Here is an 18,980-nt window from a genome sequence, read left to right as displayed (position 1 = left end):
CTGAGGGCTATACAGTGCCCTCTGATAACAGCCTTATGGGCTTCCCATAGAGTCGATTCAGAGGTAACTGTCCCGCTGTTCTCTAAAAAATAAGTGGAAAGGCATGCTTTGATTGAATCACGGGAAAGTGGGTATTTTAGCAAGCTCTCATTCAAGCGCCAGTGACACTGGCGGGTGGGGGATTTAAGACTTTTAAAGCACACCAACACCGGGCCATGGTCCGACCACGAAATCGGGTCAATAGAAGCGCTTTCAAGGAGGCGTACAGTAGGAACATTACCAAAGAAGTAGTCAATTCTAGAGTGCACGCGGTGTGGGTGTGAATAGAATGTGTATTCCCTCTCCGTAGGGTGGTCAATACGCCAGAGATCAAATAAATGATGTTTGCGGATAAGCTTACGGAATTCAGCAGACAATCTGGCCTGGTCTACAGGCACTGGACGACCCGAAACCGAGTGTCTATCCAACTTCTCAGAGAAGGACAAGTTGAAATCGCCTCCTAGTATTCTGGGGGCCGGGGGGTATTTTGCGAGTTTATTGAGCACCCTACGGAGGAAGGGGATTTGACATTTGTTGGGGGCATAAACATTACAAAATATAAGAGGCTTCCCGTGCAGATGACCTTCCACTATTACAAAGCGACCTCCCGGGTCTAAAAAGGAGGAGGAGACTTGGATGGGAAATGAGCGGGAAAAGAGAATCGCTACTCCAGCTCGCTTAGAGCCACTAGATGCGGCAACGGCTGTGGGGAAGGCATGCCTAGCAAAGGCAAACGTAGCAGCTCCATCAAAGTGAGTTTCCTGAAGGAATGCCACATCAGCCTTCGCATGTTGCATTTCCCGCAGAGCTAGTCTACGTTTCACATTAGAATTAAGGCCTTTCACATTTAATGTCACACACTTAGCCATATGGGTAGCATGATGAAACGACCAAGCAAATGAGATGGCTTACCCACACAGAGAATACCTTATGGCTGACAAGTCCTGGCCGGGTCATGTCCAGTATTGCAATCTCCGCGGCAGAGACCCTAGAAAGGAAGGGAAGGGGACAAAAGGGGGGAGAAGGATCGACAAGGACAACAAAGACACAAGACAAACAAAACAGGAACCCCGTAGGGTTCAAAGCACTCGGCTCAGGTCCTGGGTACATAATGCCAGGAAGTGGGGAAGAACAGAAAAAGTAATGGAAACTCTGTGTGGAACACCGTAGAAAACACAACCAAAAGGTTGAGCAACAGTATCCCCTTAGGGGGGGGGAAGGAATCACCAACAAAAGATACATAGTGATGTACAACTTCAGGTAGAGAACTCAGGCCATCCAGCTATGAAGGAACTTTACAATTCTAAAATAAGCCATGTGAAAAAGAAAAGGAGAAAAACAGGGCCTCTCGGCAGCAGGGTGAGAGGACCATCAGGGGGCTACAGAGAGCACAGCGGGTCGTTGTAGAGGTCTCATGGAACCTTAGTCAGGTCTGCTTCTGGGCCGGGTCCAGGCTCTCCAGAGCGAGGACGTCTCCTCTTCTGACGTGCAGACTGCCACACCGGTGGAGGGGGAGGAGGTGGAGGTGCAACAGTCCAATCTGAGATCTTGGGAACAGGAATGTCCAGAAGATCACAGAATTTCTGAAGGTCTGCGAGGTTACGGAGAACAGCGGATCTGCCATCTCTACGGGCAGATAGGGCAAATGGAAAGTTCCACCGATACGTAGCGTCATAGTCCCGCAGAGTAGTTAGGAGTGGACGGAGGAGGCGGCGTTTCTGCAACGTTATCCACGACAAATCGGGGTAGAGTTGTAATGTTGCACCATCAAAGTCCAACTCGCGGAGGGAGCGCGCTTTTGCCATAATTGCCTCCTTGATGGCATAGTCATGTAGGCAACAGATAACATCTCTTGGTGACCCATTGGTAGGCTTAGGTCTCAGAGCTCGGTGCGCCCTGTCAAATTTTATTTTGTGACTGGGTGGCTCACCTAATATGGTGTTAAACAGGCCTTCAAGAGTGTCCATCAAATCGGTGTCTTGTGTAGCCTCGGGGAGGCCCCGTATGCGGATGTTGTTGCGCCTGCCCCTGTTATCCAGGTCCTCAATATGGCGTTGCATGTCATCGAGTGCAAGAGCCTGGGTGGAAACAGTGGAGCACAAGGCGCCGATGTAGTCCCTGGTGGAGTCATGGTCATTTTCAAGGGTATCAACTCTCAGGGATATATGCTGTATATCTTTCCGGACCTCCGCAATCTCCACCCTACAGGCTTCCTTTACCTCAGAAATGAGGGACTTAAAGTCCTGCTTAGTAGGGAGTTGAGATAGTATGTCATGCATCTCCCCCTGAGACCTGGACCCCACCACCGAAGTCTCGGATTCAGAGTCAGTGTGAGGCCAATCAGCCTCCTTATGTGAGGCAGATCGGGTATGTGGCTCAGATGACTTAGATGTTATTGCCTGTCCTCCTCGCTTCACCCTGTCCCCTTTTTGAGATTTAGTAGGGGCAGCCATCATGTACTGAGATATGTGCTGCTGGCCCTTTAAAACGGCAATGTCTTTGAGCAGGGTCCCAGGTACGGAGAGAGGGTGGGGAGATATAGAGGGATCGGGGTCCCTACAGATCTCCAATGTGTCAGGGATAGTACCTGTGGTGGCAGGGGAAGGCCCAGGAGGAACGCCGGCGGAGCTGTGTCGCAATAGAGGCATGCGGTATAGGCCGCAAGATGGCGGCGCCTCACTCCCTCTCCCGGCCTCACTCGTGGCTCCGTCTGAGCTGTGGCGGCGGCCGCTGTACCGCGTCGGTCTCCGAGCGCGGCGGAGACGGGATATGCCCAGGGCCCGGTTCGATGGACCTCCCGGACCGCTGGGGCCAAGAAGATCCCGTCGCCACGTGTCACGAGGCCTGGGGCGCAGCACCACTGCCGGACGTGTGATGTCCGGGGGGATCACCGGGGGGCCGGGGTCCGTCTCGGGGCACTCACAGGATGGTCCGGGGGTCCCCCTGATCTTCCTCTCCATGCACGGAGGTAAGTCGCTGCTGTGGGTGCAAGGTTTGGCTGCGGATGTAGCTGGATGGCCGGGAGCTCCTCTTCTATGCTGCCGCTCTCATCGGCGGTTCGCCACGCCCCCCCGTTCCAGAATAATTTTATCAAGAAATCCATATTGGAGTTTGTACCGGCACCTTCTGCAGGAGGACTAGAGTTTTATTCTTGTTGGCTGCAATTCTAAAAGTTTCCTGTTCTATTAAAGTAAATTGGGTCTAGACACCTAGGTGATTTTGTACTAGCAATAAAATCTCAGAGCTTGCAGTGTAATTAACCTACATAGAACACATCATTATGGCAAATAACACATTACCATATCTCCTCTCAGTGCCGCAGCTATTCCATCCCAGTCATGAAACTAAAAGCGAAGTACAGCAACTGCTAATAAAAGGTCACCATATTCATTTATATCAATCCTCAATTTGTTCATGATCCTCCATATTTTAGTCTGTGTACTAAAACTATAGGGGAAATTTATCAAGGGTTTAGCACCTTTTTTTAGGTTAATAATTGAATTTGTCTCTTGAATACTGCTGTATAAATAGAACTTAGACCAAAAATGGGTGACAAACATTTGTAGATGCGACAATTTTTTAATCTGCCTGTTTTCAGTATTCACTCCAAAATTCACATAATCCCAATTGATCGTTTTTAAAAGTCACAAAAATCAGTGTAGGTCTACATCTGGTCAGTACCAGGTGAATTTGTTTGACTTTTTTGGTGATCTTTTTACCTAGAGGCATTTACTATGACTTTTCCATAAATCACACACAATATATTTGAACAAAATAAACACCAAACCAGATTAGAATAGTCACACACTAGACTCCTTAGTAAATGGATAGTCAACACTGACTATAAACCCTGTATGCTTGAAGGGACGCTAAACATGGCCACTTTCTTCTAGAATCGGCACCTCTCCTGTCCTCAGTTTGGGTGTGGTTTTGCAGCTCTGTTAAATTAATGATAATGGATCTGAATTGCAATACTGACATGTCAGCTTTGTGTGGCTACTATTAATTAAATAGTGGCCGCACAATTCTGACAGTGCGGCTCCGGCCACACTTTGCATTTTGTGCAATAGTGAATTGGAATTCCTGTGTGCACCTGCATCCGAATTCAATAGAAATTAAGTTTATACCGGCCAGTATATCAAAACCGGCCAGGATAAACTTCACAGAACGGTCGGTGTCATACTTTGTGTGAATGTGGTCTTATTATGTTGCCCTTTTTTACATGCATATTTTTATCCGCTAAAGCAATTCTTCTTTTACATAATTTTTTTTTTTTTTTTATTGCAGTTTCAAGCCCATTATTCGCTATGTGGATGACCAGTTTGAGCGTTACCTTCATGATGAAAGCGGTCTGAACCGGCGACACATTGTAGATAATCGCGTTCACTGCTGCTTTTACTTCATCTCTCCATTTGGTCATGGGTATGTGAAGGTATTTTCTTTCTGATTTACGTTCTTATTGAGGCAGACACCAGGTCACCTCTGTGTTGCTGAGTATAATTTCAATCATGTCACAATGTAATCAGCAATACTTGTTAGCTCAGATTAATATTTCATTCAATGTAAACCTAATAATGCAGAGTGACACATACAGAATTGATTTTATAATATTTTTTTTAATGTGTGTTTTAAGTGTAATGATGATGTTTGTGTGTTTTGTAGTCTGAAACCTCTTGATGTGGAGTTCATGAAGGCTTTACACAACCGGGTGAATATTGTTCCAGTGATTGCCAAAGCAGACACTTTAACTCTGAAGGAACGGGAAAGGCTCAAGAGAAGAGTAAGAATTTCTTTAAGACTGCTATATTTTACTTGCCTTATTGCATATACAATTTCAACTATAAAGTTAGATATAGCCAGGAGAAGAGCATGGCCGCACACTTTACTCCCTGCCTTGGCGTTGCATCTGAATTATTGTAGAAGGCAGTAGGGCCTTATTCACACAATTCTTGCCACAATCCGGAGGAGGATACGGGCACGGATCACCTAGCTGAAGCCCCGTCGCTGCCCGTTACGAATCCCCTCCACCCACCCACGGCTGCAGAGATGACAGGAGAGCATGATGTGCTCTCCTGTCATCGCATCTACTACTCATCTACTCCCCCCGTGCTGACCAGCTACACACACTCACCAGAATTAGTCAGGACTTTGCTGCTGGAAGAAGAAGGCAGCATAGTCCAGGCCACTTCTTGTGAACATGAAGCCGGCCGGGGGGGCGGGGGGGGGGGGATCCACACTAGGACATGACCAATTTTTTTGCAGTGCGGGTCGCTGCACGGATCATGTGAATGGCTGCATTCACTTCAATGGTCCCTTAAATTGTCTGTGGTGCCGGATCGGCGACCACAGACAATTTTACGGGACGTGTGAATGCAGCCTGACTCTTTTAGACCTAGGCAGTAACTAGTTTTAGAACACTAGGTCAGTATAATGTGTATTGCCCCATTCCCCTCCCAGATCTTGAGATAAGGGTTGGGCATGAACCGCCACTGGCTTACCCTTCCCTCAAATATCAACTGTTCACAGCTCATCTTTCTTTTCTTAAAATTTTAATCTTGGACAGATAATAGGTCTAAAAATCAACTTTATGTACCCAAACCACTGCTTTTATATACAATTAGATTCAGCAGTAAGATTTAATTTGGCTTATAATCCAGCATCAAACTTCCTAATACAGTCATTGTTTGCAAATTGTGTGTATATAGATATGTATCTTTCTACAGATCTATATATATCTCTACAGTATATAAGAGTAAGCAGGGCTGGCTCCAGGTTTATGTGAGCCCTTGGATGACAGAGCTTTAGTAGGCCCCTATGCAATGCAACTCAATGCAGTGGCAGTAAAACAGCAGATACTAGTGACACCACTGATACTTCTGTAATTGTACCAGGTCTCCTGCACCTATTAACCTTTGCATTGCAAAGAATAAAAGCAGTGGGTGAAACCTGTTATAATAACTGCATGCAGGGGTAAAACCTGCAGTGTATATAACCTTGCATTGCGGGTTTAACCCCCTAGACGACCTAGGACGTACCGGTACGCCCTGGAAGTCTGTCCCCAGACGACTCTGGGCGTACCGGTACATCCTAAGCTATGAAGTGCGCTCTGGAGTTGCGCACGCTTCATAGCAGGTGGGGGCCGGCTGCAGTGAGCAGCCCTGCCCTCACCATTAATGACAGACTGCAGCGATCGCGCTGCAGCGTGTCATTAACCCCTTAAACGCTGCGGCATTTAAGTGTAAGTGACAGGGGCAGTCCCCTGTCACTTACCGATCAGGACCCCCACAGTGTGACTGCGGGGGTCCTGATTGTTGTAACGGACCACTGAAGGTCTCTCACCTGCCTCTGTGCGGTCCGATTGGCTTTCTGGTCACTGTGTCTGCCACAGGCAGGCTCAATGAGCAGAACCCCCATCTCACAGATCAATGCTATGCCTATAGCATAGCAATAATCAGTGTGTATAATCAAACAAATTTGTGTAAAAATCCCCCAAAGGGACTTTAAATGTGTAAAAAAAAAAAAAAAAAAAAAAAAAAAAGTACAGATGTCTTTACAAACACCCCAAAGCCCCTCCCCCAATAACATATATTATACCGTAGCGTGCGTAATTGTCCAATCTATTAAAATCTAACAATCACTAACTGCGTACACGAAAAGAGGGAAAAAAGTGCCGTTAATTGTTAAAAATCGCTTCATCTAATAAAACCCTTAATCACCACATGTGGATGAGATTTGTTAAAATATAATCCACTACACTGTTACTGTAGATTACAGTGTGTTGTATCAAGACCAGTATTACCAATAATATCAGACTAAGAGGAAAATAGCATGACATCATGAACACTACTACATAATGACTAATACCACCATACTGTAACTGAATAAAATCCTATACTAATAATACTAAGACCAATATTTCTTTATATAGTTACCATATATTTGTGGATACCAATTCTATACAGGCTCTGTCAATGGTACAAATGATCTGAAAATGATCACAAAAGAAAGTTTATCAATTGCATTTTTCAAAATGCTGCTAGACCATCTATTTATCTAACATAAATAATACATTTCCAAGTTTAATTATGCGGAAATATCCAGGTTTGACACACATAGATTAGCAAAAAGTTACGTTTTCATCCATAGGCAATTCGTATACCAAAAGTTAGACATTTTGGCCTAAGGGCCTAAGAGCGTTATGAAAAGTAATGTCTTCAATTTGCATCAACATAGGAATGCACAGATATATTCTATACAGCTAAAAATGATGACCGTGACTCACAGGCAGCATTTTGGGTACCTTGCCTCAGCACATATAGTATTAGTCCCCTCTATATTAGTCCCCATGTAGTAGTTAGGCCTCCGTGTGGGTAAGCCCCTAGGTAGTATTCCCCACGTAGCTATTGTTCCAGTGAGTAGTCCTACTTCCTCCTAGCTGATAGTATTTCCCCTCCTGTAATGTAACCCCCCCCACCCACCCCAAATACTCTCCTGGGTCCTGTCCAATCCACCGATGTCTTCTCTTCCTCTTTGGAGCGCAGGGAGTAAAAACTGCCTTTTGTGAGCACATGCTCTTTAGGAGCGCTTAAAGTTAAAGGCACAACACCTGGCGGACAAGTAAGTTTGCTGGTAGTTGGTGCTGGCCTTGAGTATAATTTTTATTCATTCAGAAATTTTAGAAGCTATAATTTCTACTTCTGTTTTGTGCCCTCTAGTGACAGTTTTTGGAAGGTGCATCATTTGTTTGTTTTTTCTGCAAAGCTGAAGGAAATATGAAGGTTATACAATCCCATTTGTTTCATATAGTCATAGGTGTCTTTATGTGGGCAGTTCAGGTGAGCAGTTGTCATGAGCTATGTACAGAAATAAAATGTGTAAAGATCCCTGGAATGACAGGGACAAGATAGAACTTTAGGTGTTGGCATCTTCAAACTCCTCCCCCTTGCATTTTTTTTCTTAGATTCTCTGTACACCCATTACACACTTGAAGCTTTTATCTGAATGGTCCAAAGCTTTCTTTTATATTGCATATTAAGGTATTCTAAGTTGACCCTTGACAAAAAGCTTTGTGCAAAATGTGTTTTGTAATATAGTAACATAGTAAATAAGGTTAAAAGAAGACAAGAGTCCATAAAGTTCAACCTAAGGAAACCCTACTGTGTTAATCCAGGGGAAGGCAAAAACACCTATGAGGCAGATGACAATTGCCCCATCACAGGGAAAAAATTCCTTCCCGACTCCAATGTCAATCAGAATAATCCCTGGATCAACGTATCACCGGAAATCTAATGCCCATAACTTGTAATATTATATTTTTCAAGAAAAGCATCCAGGCATCCCTTGAACTTATTTAATGAATTGGCCATGACAACATCATGTGGAAGAGAGTTCCACAGTAAAGAACCCGCGTTGATGCTGATAGTTAAATCTTCTTTCCTCTAGACGTAGAGGATGCCCTCTTGTCATGGTTACAGACCTAGGAGTAAAAAGACCACTACAAAGATCTCTGTACTGTGCATTCATATATTTGTACATTGTGATCAGATCGCCCCTAAGACGTCTTTTTTTTTTCTAGCGTAAATTTCCCCAAGCGTGATAACCTGTCTTGGTACTGTAACCCACCCATTCCCTTAATGACCTTTGTTGCCCTCCTCTGCACCCGCTCCAGTTCAGCGGTGTCCTTTATATACCGGTGCTCAAAACTGTACGCAGTATTCCATATGTGGTCTGACCAGTGATTTATAAAGAGGCAAAACTATGTTCTCATACTTAGCATCTGTACCTCTTTTGATGCACCCCATTATTTTATTAGCCTTGGCAGCTGCTGCCTGGCACTGATCACTAAAGTTGTGTTTGCTGTCCACCAATACCCCCAGGTCCTTTTTCGGAAGCAGTTTTACCCAGTGTTTTATTATTTATCACATATCTGTACTTATTATTTCTGCGGCCCAAATGCATAACCTTAAATTTATCCAAATTAAACTTCATTTGCCATTTCACAGCCTAAGCCTCTAGCTTCTCCAAATTCCCCTGTAATATATTCTCCTCCTCTCTGGTGATTACTTTACTTTACCCAGTTTAGTATCATCTGCAAAAATGGAGATTCTACTCTGTAGCCCCTCTCCAAGATCAATAATAAAAATATTAAAAAGAGGTGGACCCAACACTGACCCCTGTGGTACCCCACTAGTAACTAAAACCCAATCTGAATATACTCCATCAATGGCCACCCTCTGTTTTCTATCACTCAACCAGTTACCCGTTTGCATATGTTTTCCCCCCAGTCCCAACATCCTCATTTTGTAGACCAACCTTTCATGCGGCACAGTATCAAATGCCTTTGAAAAGTCCAGATACACAACATCCACAGCCTTCCCCAGGTCCATTCTATAACTCGCCTCTTCATAGACGCCGATCAGATTAGTCTAGCAGGATCGATCCCTCATAAATCCATGCTGGTGCTCCGTTATAAGATTATTTTCATTAAGATACTCCAGTATAGCATCTCTTACAAACCCTTCAAATACTTTACCCACTATAGATGTTAGACTTACGGGCCTGTAGTTTCCAGGATCACTCCTTGACCCCTTCTTGAATATCGGTACCTATGCGCCAGTCTTGTGAAACAACCCCTGTCGTTATAGAATCTTTAAATAAGGTGAGGTGGTCACATCTATTGGTTTGTTGCTTTTATCTATCCCCAGATATATTCTAAGTTACATTGTAAGTTATTGTTTGCCTGGTGCCCAGTGTGACTTATCTCCCCTCTGGGATGCGGCACCAGCATTCCCGTGCTAGCGCCAATCCATTCATGCAAAAATCTTTTTTGGTACATTCGTTTTAAATGAAAAAACAAACAAACATATTTTAATGAGATAATAAAAAAGACCACTGAGACCAGGGCCGCTTTTGCCTTGAGGCGAAGTGAGCACTTGGCCTCAGGCGGCAGATTCTCAGGTATCTTAGGGGGCGGCAACTGGGCCCGACATTTTAGTAAAGAAAGTTGATCTCACTGACTTCAAGTTCCCCCCCATGCGTGCAGTGGGACAGCAGCCTCCCTATCCATTTAGCATGTGCTCTCCTTCCTCTCTGCCCAAGCCACCCCTGTGCTTAGAATAATAAAGTGTAGGACCTGTGTGTGCAGCATAAGTGTCAGACAGGTCCTGAACCTGATTTGTGGTTGGAGGCGGGGGCTGTTTGCTGGGTGCTCTGGTCCAGCTCCTGACATGTCAAGATGTTCCTCACAGTGCAGAACAGACTTGCTGGTATCTCCCTCCCCCTAACTGACTACACTGCTGCTGCTACTGTTGTGGTCCTCTGCCTCCACAGCTGCTGATGCTACTGATGTCTTCCTCCCCGGCTGGTGCCGGCGCTGGAGGCCGCTGTGTGGTGAGTGTTCATGAGGTGTTAGGGAGGGATGAGGTCAGCTAGCTCACAATCACTGCACATGAAACAGAAAGTGGAGATTCCCTGCTCTGCTGCTGTGACACAGTTTACACCCTGCAGCCCCGTAAGACATTCATTTAGTGTGTGTTCCCCTCTTCACACTGTGTCACCATTATTGGGAAGTTCAGATTGTGGTTAGCTACAAGTGAAAGGAGCCATCATTTATTGTGAGACACTGTCCTGTCTAAGGAGGGCACTCCACCTGTTTATGTTGACTCCCATGTAACATCATTTTCTTAGGGCCTAATGTTTTTGGCATTAGTAATAGGGGAACAGCAATTTTTACTGTTATACAATATATGTGTGTAATAGTTCAGGGGGCACATTGTGTCTGCCACTATTTAAATCCGAGGGTACAATATGTGGCAGCATTATATTCAGTGGGCACAGCATGCGTCACTATTATTTTCAGTGGACTTGGTAAGGGGCACAGCATATGTCACTATTCAGGGGACAAGTATGTGGCACTATTATAATAAGAGGGCACGGTATGTGGCTGCATTGTATTCAGGGGGTACAGTATGTGACACTATAGTCAGGGGAGACCATGTGTGGCAGCATTATATCCAGGAGTTGCAGTGTATGGTAGTATATTCAGTGGGCATAGTGTGTGGCACTTAAACATTTCCATAAATTCCGTTGAAATGAATGGAGCTGTACTGTAATACCACACACAATCTAAGGACAGGGGTGGCGCTATTTTTGTAAGAAAATAGCTGTGCTTAATTCTGGATAACCCCTATAACTTCATGAGAGTTACCCACACATTCCTGTTCACATGGGAAAAAGCGCAAGCAACTACTGATTAATGCCCATACAGAAGCTGCTGTCAACTGAAAAACAAGAGGGGGAAAAGGGTGCCATTTCCGGCTTAAGCAGCAGAAAAGCTAGTATCTGTCCTGACTGAGACCCCCTATAATCTCAAAAATTATAAAGATGTCTCTGGCAGCTCTATGGGGTGGATGGGGCCCCAGCAATTGGCTCCCCCAAAGATCTAAAACTTATTCCAAATTCTATTGATAAGGGGTAAGCTTTGTAACTCTGAATACTTCTTCAGCGTGCCTTCACACGTACCGGATCCGCAGTGGATTTTACACTGCAAGTTTGCAGCGAAATTTTCATTCCGCTGCAGATATGTGACCAGGTCCCTTTAACCCCCGGCCTGAAGCATACATTACCTGCTTGGCGCTGCGGCTGTGTGAAATTCCCAGGAGACTCCGAAATTCCCTGGGAGGCCCCGAAGCAAGCAGGAGCCTAGAGCAGGTGATGTATGCTCTGGGCCAGGGCTGTGGGGGTTAAGGGGGCCGGGTTACATATTTTTTTCATTCCGCTGCTGATATGTAAACCATAGACCTTCACACTACATGGATCCGCAGCGGTTTTCGCTGCAAACTCCCAGCGTGAAATCCGCTGCGGATCCGGTACGTGTGAAGGCACCCTTAAACTTCAGATGACTAAACACATTAGACAAAAGTTTTGTTGTTGTAATCCTTGTATATTCACAGAGTTGATTTGTCCCCTTTCAGATTTTGGATGAGATTGAAGAACATGGAATAAAAATTTATCAGCTCCCAGATGCAGAATCGGATGAAGATGAAGATTTTAAAGAACAGACAAGACTTTTAAAGGTCTGCTTCTTGCTTCAATGTGTCTGTTTGACATTTTTGTTTTTATTATTATATTTCCTTTTTTTTTCTAGAAGTTCTTTTAGGGTACAAACCCACTTGACGTATTTGCTGCGTGAATCAGTCTTAAAAATAAGCAGGCAAAACGCAGGTTGGCTTTATACAATTGTTCTGCGTTAAAACACGCAATTGCGTATTTTTGAAGCGTGAAGCTTGTTGTTAGCAAAGCATCAGTTGTTAACAACCTGTGCGAAAAACGCATGTAGCTTCATGCTTCAAAAATACGCAATTGCGTATTTTAACGCAGAACAATTGTATAAAGCCAACCTGCGTTTTGCCTGCTTATTTTTAAGACTGATTCACGCAGCAAATACGTCAAGTGGGTTTGTACCCTTAAGCTAGGGCTACAAGGCAGCCGCATCTAAGTCACATGACCAAAATATTTGGCTGTAATGTGACTTTATTACAGTTGCTGCTCAGCTGTAAAACAGCCAAATTGCAGAGAAATGACAAATCGCAGTTGTAGGACTGTGTACACATACAACACCTTATATTAAAGTAAGCCAACAGTATAAGCGTTTTGGGTCGTCCTGGCTGTGCTGAATAATCATGTGTATGGGGAGGCTGGAAAAGAAAAGTTTTTCTGACAGTTATTGAAAATGGATGGCCACCTTAAAGGGGTTATCTAGAAAGCAGAAAAGGTCCTACCTGATCTGCTTTCTGGCTCTGCACCTTCTTATTTATCTTCTGCATCCTTAAAGTTCTGTGTCTTTGATATATACGAATCAATAAAGCAAAGTAACAGAACCAGCAAAAAAAAAAAAAAAAAAAAAAAAACGAAGTTAGAAAAATGCATGCCTCACCAGACTGGGCTCAAGGTCAAGCTGCTGCTTGATAGAGGCTAGCATGTATAGCCGAAATGTGACATGAGTGTGAATAAAGCCACTGATTTTTTTAACTTTCAAGTGCTGTCTTTGTTTTTTGGGATATATACTTAAAGCGACTCTGTACCCACAATCTGTCCCCCCCCCCCCAAACCACTTGTACCTTTTGGATAGCTGCTTTTACTCCAAGATCTGTCCTGGGGTCCGTTTGGCAGGGGATGCAGTTATTGTCATAAAAACAACTTTTAATTCTGCAGCGATGTGTCTAACGGCCGGGGCTTACATTTGTATATGCATTAGGCTGGCACCACCTCTCCGTCCTTCCTCCCTGCCCTCCTCGTCATTGGGAATGATCCAGGAACATTTACTGCTGTTTGAGCTTTGCACAGGTGTATTAACGATCCAGCCCATGTTCATTATACACACAGGTGGGGAATCGGAAGCAATCTGCCTGGAGCATTCCTAATGATGAGGAGGGTGGGGAGGAGGGACAGAGAGGTGGTGCCAGCCTAATGCATATACAAATGTAAGCCCTTGCCGTTAGACACAGCGCTGCCAGATTAAAAGTTGTTTTTATGACAATAACTGCATCCCATGCCGAACGGACCCCAGGACAGATCTTTGATTAAAAGCAGCTATCTGAAGGTACAAGTGGTTTGGGGGGGTCAGATTGTGGGTACAGAGTCACTTTAACACTTGGATGCCATGATTCAGTGTTTTCTGATATTGGTCATATATGGTTGTTGACCAGAACTGAAACATAGCACAGATTATATTTGATGGTGGTCGGCAATAACCTAAAATTTTTAAATGGATATTATGTATTTTTTTTTTTTAATATCCGTTGACTAAAGGTACAGTTTGACACAAGTTTAATATTTATAGCCTTTTTTAATCTATGGAAGGCCTAGTGAACCTTTTTATATGTAGATCACTGCTGTAAATGCCTATAACAATCAGTACCCATGCTGTGATAGTATAAGAAATATATCTGGTCAAAAAAAAACAAACACCTTTATATAATGTTGCATTTGTTTTCAGGCTAGTATTCCCTTCTCAGTTGTTGGTTCCAATCAGCTTATTGAGGCCAAAGGTAAAAAGGTTAGAGGTCGACTGTATCCATGGGGAGTGGTTGAAGTGGAAAACCCAGAACATAATGACTTCCTGAAATTGAGGACAATGCTTATGTAAGTGCAACTGAGAATGTTTACACCTGTCATCTTCTCTTTCCTGTGCTATCCACAAACACAGATTTCTGAAAATTCAAAAGTCTTATGCTGTCTTTCTTTTATGTAGAAGATTGTTCCTACTGTCTTTTCCATAGGTGACATATAACTAATTAAAAGCAGATGACAAATGCAATTTTTTTTTTTACTACAACAGCCATTGTCTCTTTACTACAAACAGTCATTGAACTCCTTATCAGCATATGCGTTTAAGATTCAGGTTGCTATCAGAAGACGCTAATTGCCTGCAGTGTCTGGCTTAAGAGAGCATCCTGATTCTGGTCAATTAACTCTTTAGGTGCCTTGGTCAGTAGAGGCTTTTGGAATCTAGGCAGCTGTGAGCGGCACGCTGGAAAAGACTGCAGAGGAAAAGGATTTAGGGGTAGTGATTTGTGACCACCTTTAAAATGAGTCACCAGTGCAACCAGGCAGTGGGGAAATCAAATCGTATGCTGGGCTGTATAGCTAGAGGTATAACCAGTAGGAAGAGGGAGATTGTGATCCCGCTGTATAGAGCTCTGGTGAGGCCACATCTGGAATACTGTGTCCAGTTCTGGATACCTACAAAAAACATATTGCTAAAATAGAACTGGTCCAAAGACTGGCTACAAAAATAGTGGAGGGAAAAGAAAGGACGATCGAAACCTTTAAATATGTTAAAGCACTAAAGGTTCAAGAGGGAAATTTATTTGAAAAAACCAAAAATGAACTCCAAGAACAAAAGGACACCGTGAGAGGTTAGTTGGGGGAAAGATCAGAAGCAATGTGAGAAAATATTTCTCTCATATATGAGCACAGTATAGCAGCACTCTGTCCGGGGAGAGAGGGGTTACCGCTATGAAGAGATTACCTCCACAGTCCTGTCCCCTGATGCAAGCCCCAGCCTGAAGTGGATCTGCCATGATTTGGAATGTGAGGGAGACTTCCTGGGTCAGAGTACAGTGCTGTAGACCACCCTGTGCAGACCATGCCCCTCCCCCACTCCCACCAAGTAAAGGGAGCTCTTAAACCAAAGCAATGCTCTTAAACCAAGTCACAATTTTGAAAAACTGTGAGCTCTTCTTGCAAAATGCTCTTAATCCAAGTTACTCTTAAACCAAGGTACCACTGTACTTAATAATTGATCAAGCAACTCAATGTTTAAATCTCCTAAGGAAAATAAAATGCAATTACTATAATATTAATATATTATAGTATAGTATAATATTATTTTTAAAATATATATAATATATATATTATATATAATCTATCCAATAATAAAAATTCAAAACCAGGCCACCACATTTCCCATTTTTAGAATCTGGAAATTTATGTACCACCCTGCATAGTGAATTCCAAAAACCAAAAAAGGACCCAATGCCAGACTTGGCATCTCACATCCCAGAAAACATGGATGAAAAGTGTTTAAAAGTCCCATCTACCCTAAAATGTTACCAATAAAAACTACTGCTCACTGAGACCTCACATTGAGCCCTCACACAGCTCCATAGATGGGAAAATGGAAATTACATTTTGTAGGGCTTAAAGGGGACCGGTCTGCCGGGGTGAAGCACGCTCGGCTAAACACCAGTCATTCCAGTCATTCTCTATGGGTGTCGGACTCCTCTCTGGTGAGTGCGTGCACAGCTTCTGAAAGGGATTTCTCTGCGGCGGGACGGGGTCCAGGACCAGGACTTCGAGAGGGGGATAAGTATAAGGGGCTCCACCAAGGGGCCGGGCTTGCTTTACCCTGGCAGCCGGGGTGACAGGTCCCCTTTAATATCTTTAATTTGGGTTTCACATGACATTGTTGTGTAATAAAGGGTTCCATTAAAAAGCCAATTTGTCATTCCAAAAAAAGCCTTTTTATAGCTCTGTTGATCTAAGAATATGATTTCTATTAGATGACAATCTTCTGCCTCCTTAAATGGAATGTATTGCCTAGATTTTCTTTTACTGATTAGATCCACATATTAAAACAAATCCCCTTTTTGCAATCTATATTTTCTGTCTGTTTGAAAAAATTACAGCAAGAAAATAGATTAATTCCCTCATTGTCATGGGGGCTGCTATCGTGCCTGAGCTGTTTTTAACAGCATTTAGTGACATGCTTTACAGCAAGCCCCACTTGACATTCCACCGGTCCCATAGGCTCCATTCTATGGTCTGGTGAATTCTGTTTTCTGCCCAAAGAAGTGACATGTCAATTCTTTGGGCAGATGGTGAAGCAGGAGCGCACACTGAATCCGCGGCAAGTTATCCGCGTGATTTCCTCAGTGTACAAGGGCCTTTAAGGTGGAATAAACCTGGTGAAAGATTTCCTTTAAGGAGGTCATACCACAGGGAGCTGCTGTTGTCCTATACTGGTGCCATCTATATTGACTATATTGGTGTCACCTGTCACTGTAATGCTGTACAGATTACTTTACAACAGCCTCCTCTTATCACAACAGACAGAACAGGAAGTCTTGGCTTAGTTTTAGACCCAGTGGTGACAATGAAAACTACTAGATTTCAGGATTTTTATAATATAGATAATAAAATGGAGAATTAGAAAAAAAAATCACAATGTCTTGAAAAATGTTTAACCCTTGGTTTAAACAATAGTTCACATTGTGATGACTCATTCCCTTTAAGGTTCACATTAAGATTTGGAAGCTATCTTGCCAGTATTCTGATATAGGAGATGTCATTGCTAAATTTATTGCCATTCTGATGTATTGTTTTCTGCCTCCACAGCACCCATATGCAGGATCTACAAGAGGTGACTCAGGATCTGCATTATGAGAACTTCCGCTCAGAGAGACTCAAAAGAGGTGGTGCCAGGTACAATATAAGGATATTCTGCTTGAGTAGTATGTTTAACAGTAGTATTGACATATTAACAGCTAGAACCTGTTATTGGGGTACTCTTGGCAGTATCAAACTGTACTGAGAGGTGGCACAGATTACCATTATTTAAAATTATTGGACTTGATATTTGCAAATGTTCGCCACACAGTAGAATGCATTATAAAAGAAAGTGTGTCATGCTATGTATGGTTATTTTGTTTGATGCCCTTTTATTGAAAAGTGTTGTCCCACAATTAAAGGGGTAGTGCACCCAAAAATTTTTTCTTTCAAATCAACTGCTGCCATGAAGTTCCAGAGATTTGTAATTTACTTCTATTAAAAAATCTCAAGCCTTCCAGTACTTATCAGCTGCTGTATGCCCAGCAGGAAGTGGTATTATTTCCAGTCTGGAGAGCAGGAGAGGTTTTCTATGGGGATTTGCTCCTTCTCTGGACAGTTCCTGACATGGACAGAGGAGGCAACAGAGAGCACTGTGTCAGACAGGAAAGAAAACACCACTTCCTGCTGGACACACAGTAGCTGATAAGTACTGGAAGGCTTGAGATTTTTTAATAGAAGTAAATTACAAATCTCTGGCACTTCATGGCAGCAGTTGATTTGAAAGAAAAATTTTTTTGGTGCACTACCCCTTTAAAGGTTAGATAATTTGGGGGGGGGGGGATGGTGTCTGACTGCTGGTATCCCCCATGATCTTGAGAATGGGATATCAAGCATCTTGTGAGTACAGAGCAGAAGTTTTTATGTGCGTTCTGCTTCATTGGACCTGTTGGAGATAGCTGAGCAGCTGAACTTGGTCAATCAATAAAGCTCAGTCGCTTTTGCACTGGCCTATCTCGACTATAAATAAAAGTGATATAACAGAGAAATTGCGCACTGAAGTTACCTTAATATTCTGTATTGCATACCCTAGTAGTCTCTATCCTGCTTATAAATTCCCCTTAAAGTAAACTTTTGTTAGCTAAATTAATGATTTGTTTTGTACATATAAATGCTCGATTTTTCAGCATTTAGTTACAGTGGCTGTTATTCTGTTGCAGCAAAGTTGAGAATGTGGAAGTATCAAAGGACCAGATACTGCTTGAGAAAGAAGCCGAGGTAAGTGACAATCCAAGATTACCATAGCCATGTCTCTTGCTTCCACTTAAAGGGACAGTGTCACGTTTTTGATAATTTTTTAATGAAAAGTAATAAGTATAAATAAGTCTGTAGGATGTTTTTTTTTTTTTTTAATGTAGTGTTTCAGTATTTTTTTCTAAAATGTATTGCTGCACAGGGGGCTGCCATGTTTATAGTGTCTGTGTGTGACGTCATTTCACGACACACACACAGACACTATACGGCACCTCCACATCATTGAAGTGAACCGACGGAGTCCGTCTGGTTCACTTCACTGGAGGCTCCGTCACTGTGTACTGCGCATGTGCATAGACATGCGCAGTACACAGCTACAGTACATGGGGCGGGTGGCGGCGCCATTTTCTTGAGGTCCCAGCCCGAGAACCGGGGAGGAGAGAGAGACCGCACAGTGAGTGGACAGGAGAACTGTGTGCAGCTCTCTCTCCCCCCCGCCCCACGCCGGAGGGGGAGAAATTTAATAAACTTTTGCTTTGGGTGCCGGGACATTGCTATCACCCAGCAATGTCCCGGCACCAGTCACCGCAGCTCTCTCCTTCTTTCCCCCAGCAGCAGCTCAGCAGCGTTCTGTGGGGGAACGGGCTTGGAGATGCTGCGGGGGGAAGATGGAGAGAGTAAGGCTGATGGCAGGGGGAGCAGGGCACAGCAGCGTCTGCTGCATGCTGTCCCCCCTGCGGCTGCCGGACCCGAGAGCGATGGGGGCAGAGAGGAGGTGAGGGGATGATGGGGCATCGGGGGGTCTAATCGGGGCAGAAAAATCCTATTCAGACCTGAGAGGGATCCGGCCAGCTGTC

General features: G+C 43.8%; 1 protein-coding gene across 1 annotated transcript in view; it reads left to right on the top strand.

The window, feature by feature from the left end:
• The window catches only part of SEPTIN2 (septin 2), a 49,047-nt gene that overhangs the window by 25,957 nt on the left and 4,110 nt on the right, over positions 1–18,980 (top strand). The window contains exons 6-11 of the mRNA XM_069975311.1: positions 4,327–4,461; positions 4,702–4,819; positions 12,012–12,113; positions 14,036–14,181; positions 16,939–17,025; positions 18,090–18,147. Coding sequence (XP_069831412.1) covers positions 4,327–4,461; positions 4,702–4,819; positions 12,012–12,113; positions 14,036–14,181; positions 16,939–17,025; positions 18,090–18,147 — 646 coding nt within the window. The remainder of the gene's footprint in view (positions 1–4,326; positions 4,462–4,701; positions 4,820–12,011; positions 12,114–14,035; positions 14,182–16,938; positions 17,026–18,089; positions 18,148–18,980) is intronic.

Source organism: Dendropsophus ebraccatus, chromosome 6 (genome assembly GCF_027789765.1).
Source record: "Dendropsophus ebraccatus isolate aDenEbr1 chromosome 6, aDenEbr1.pat, whole genome shotgun sequence".
NCBI classification, from domain to species: domain Eukaryota; kingdom Metazoa; phylum Chordata; class Amphibia; order Anura; family Hylidae; genus Dendropsophus; species Dendropsophus ebraccatus.
The sequence above is the reverse complement of the archived record's forward strand: the minus strand, read 5'-3'. Positions and strand labels throughout refer to the sequence as shown.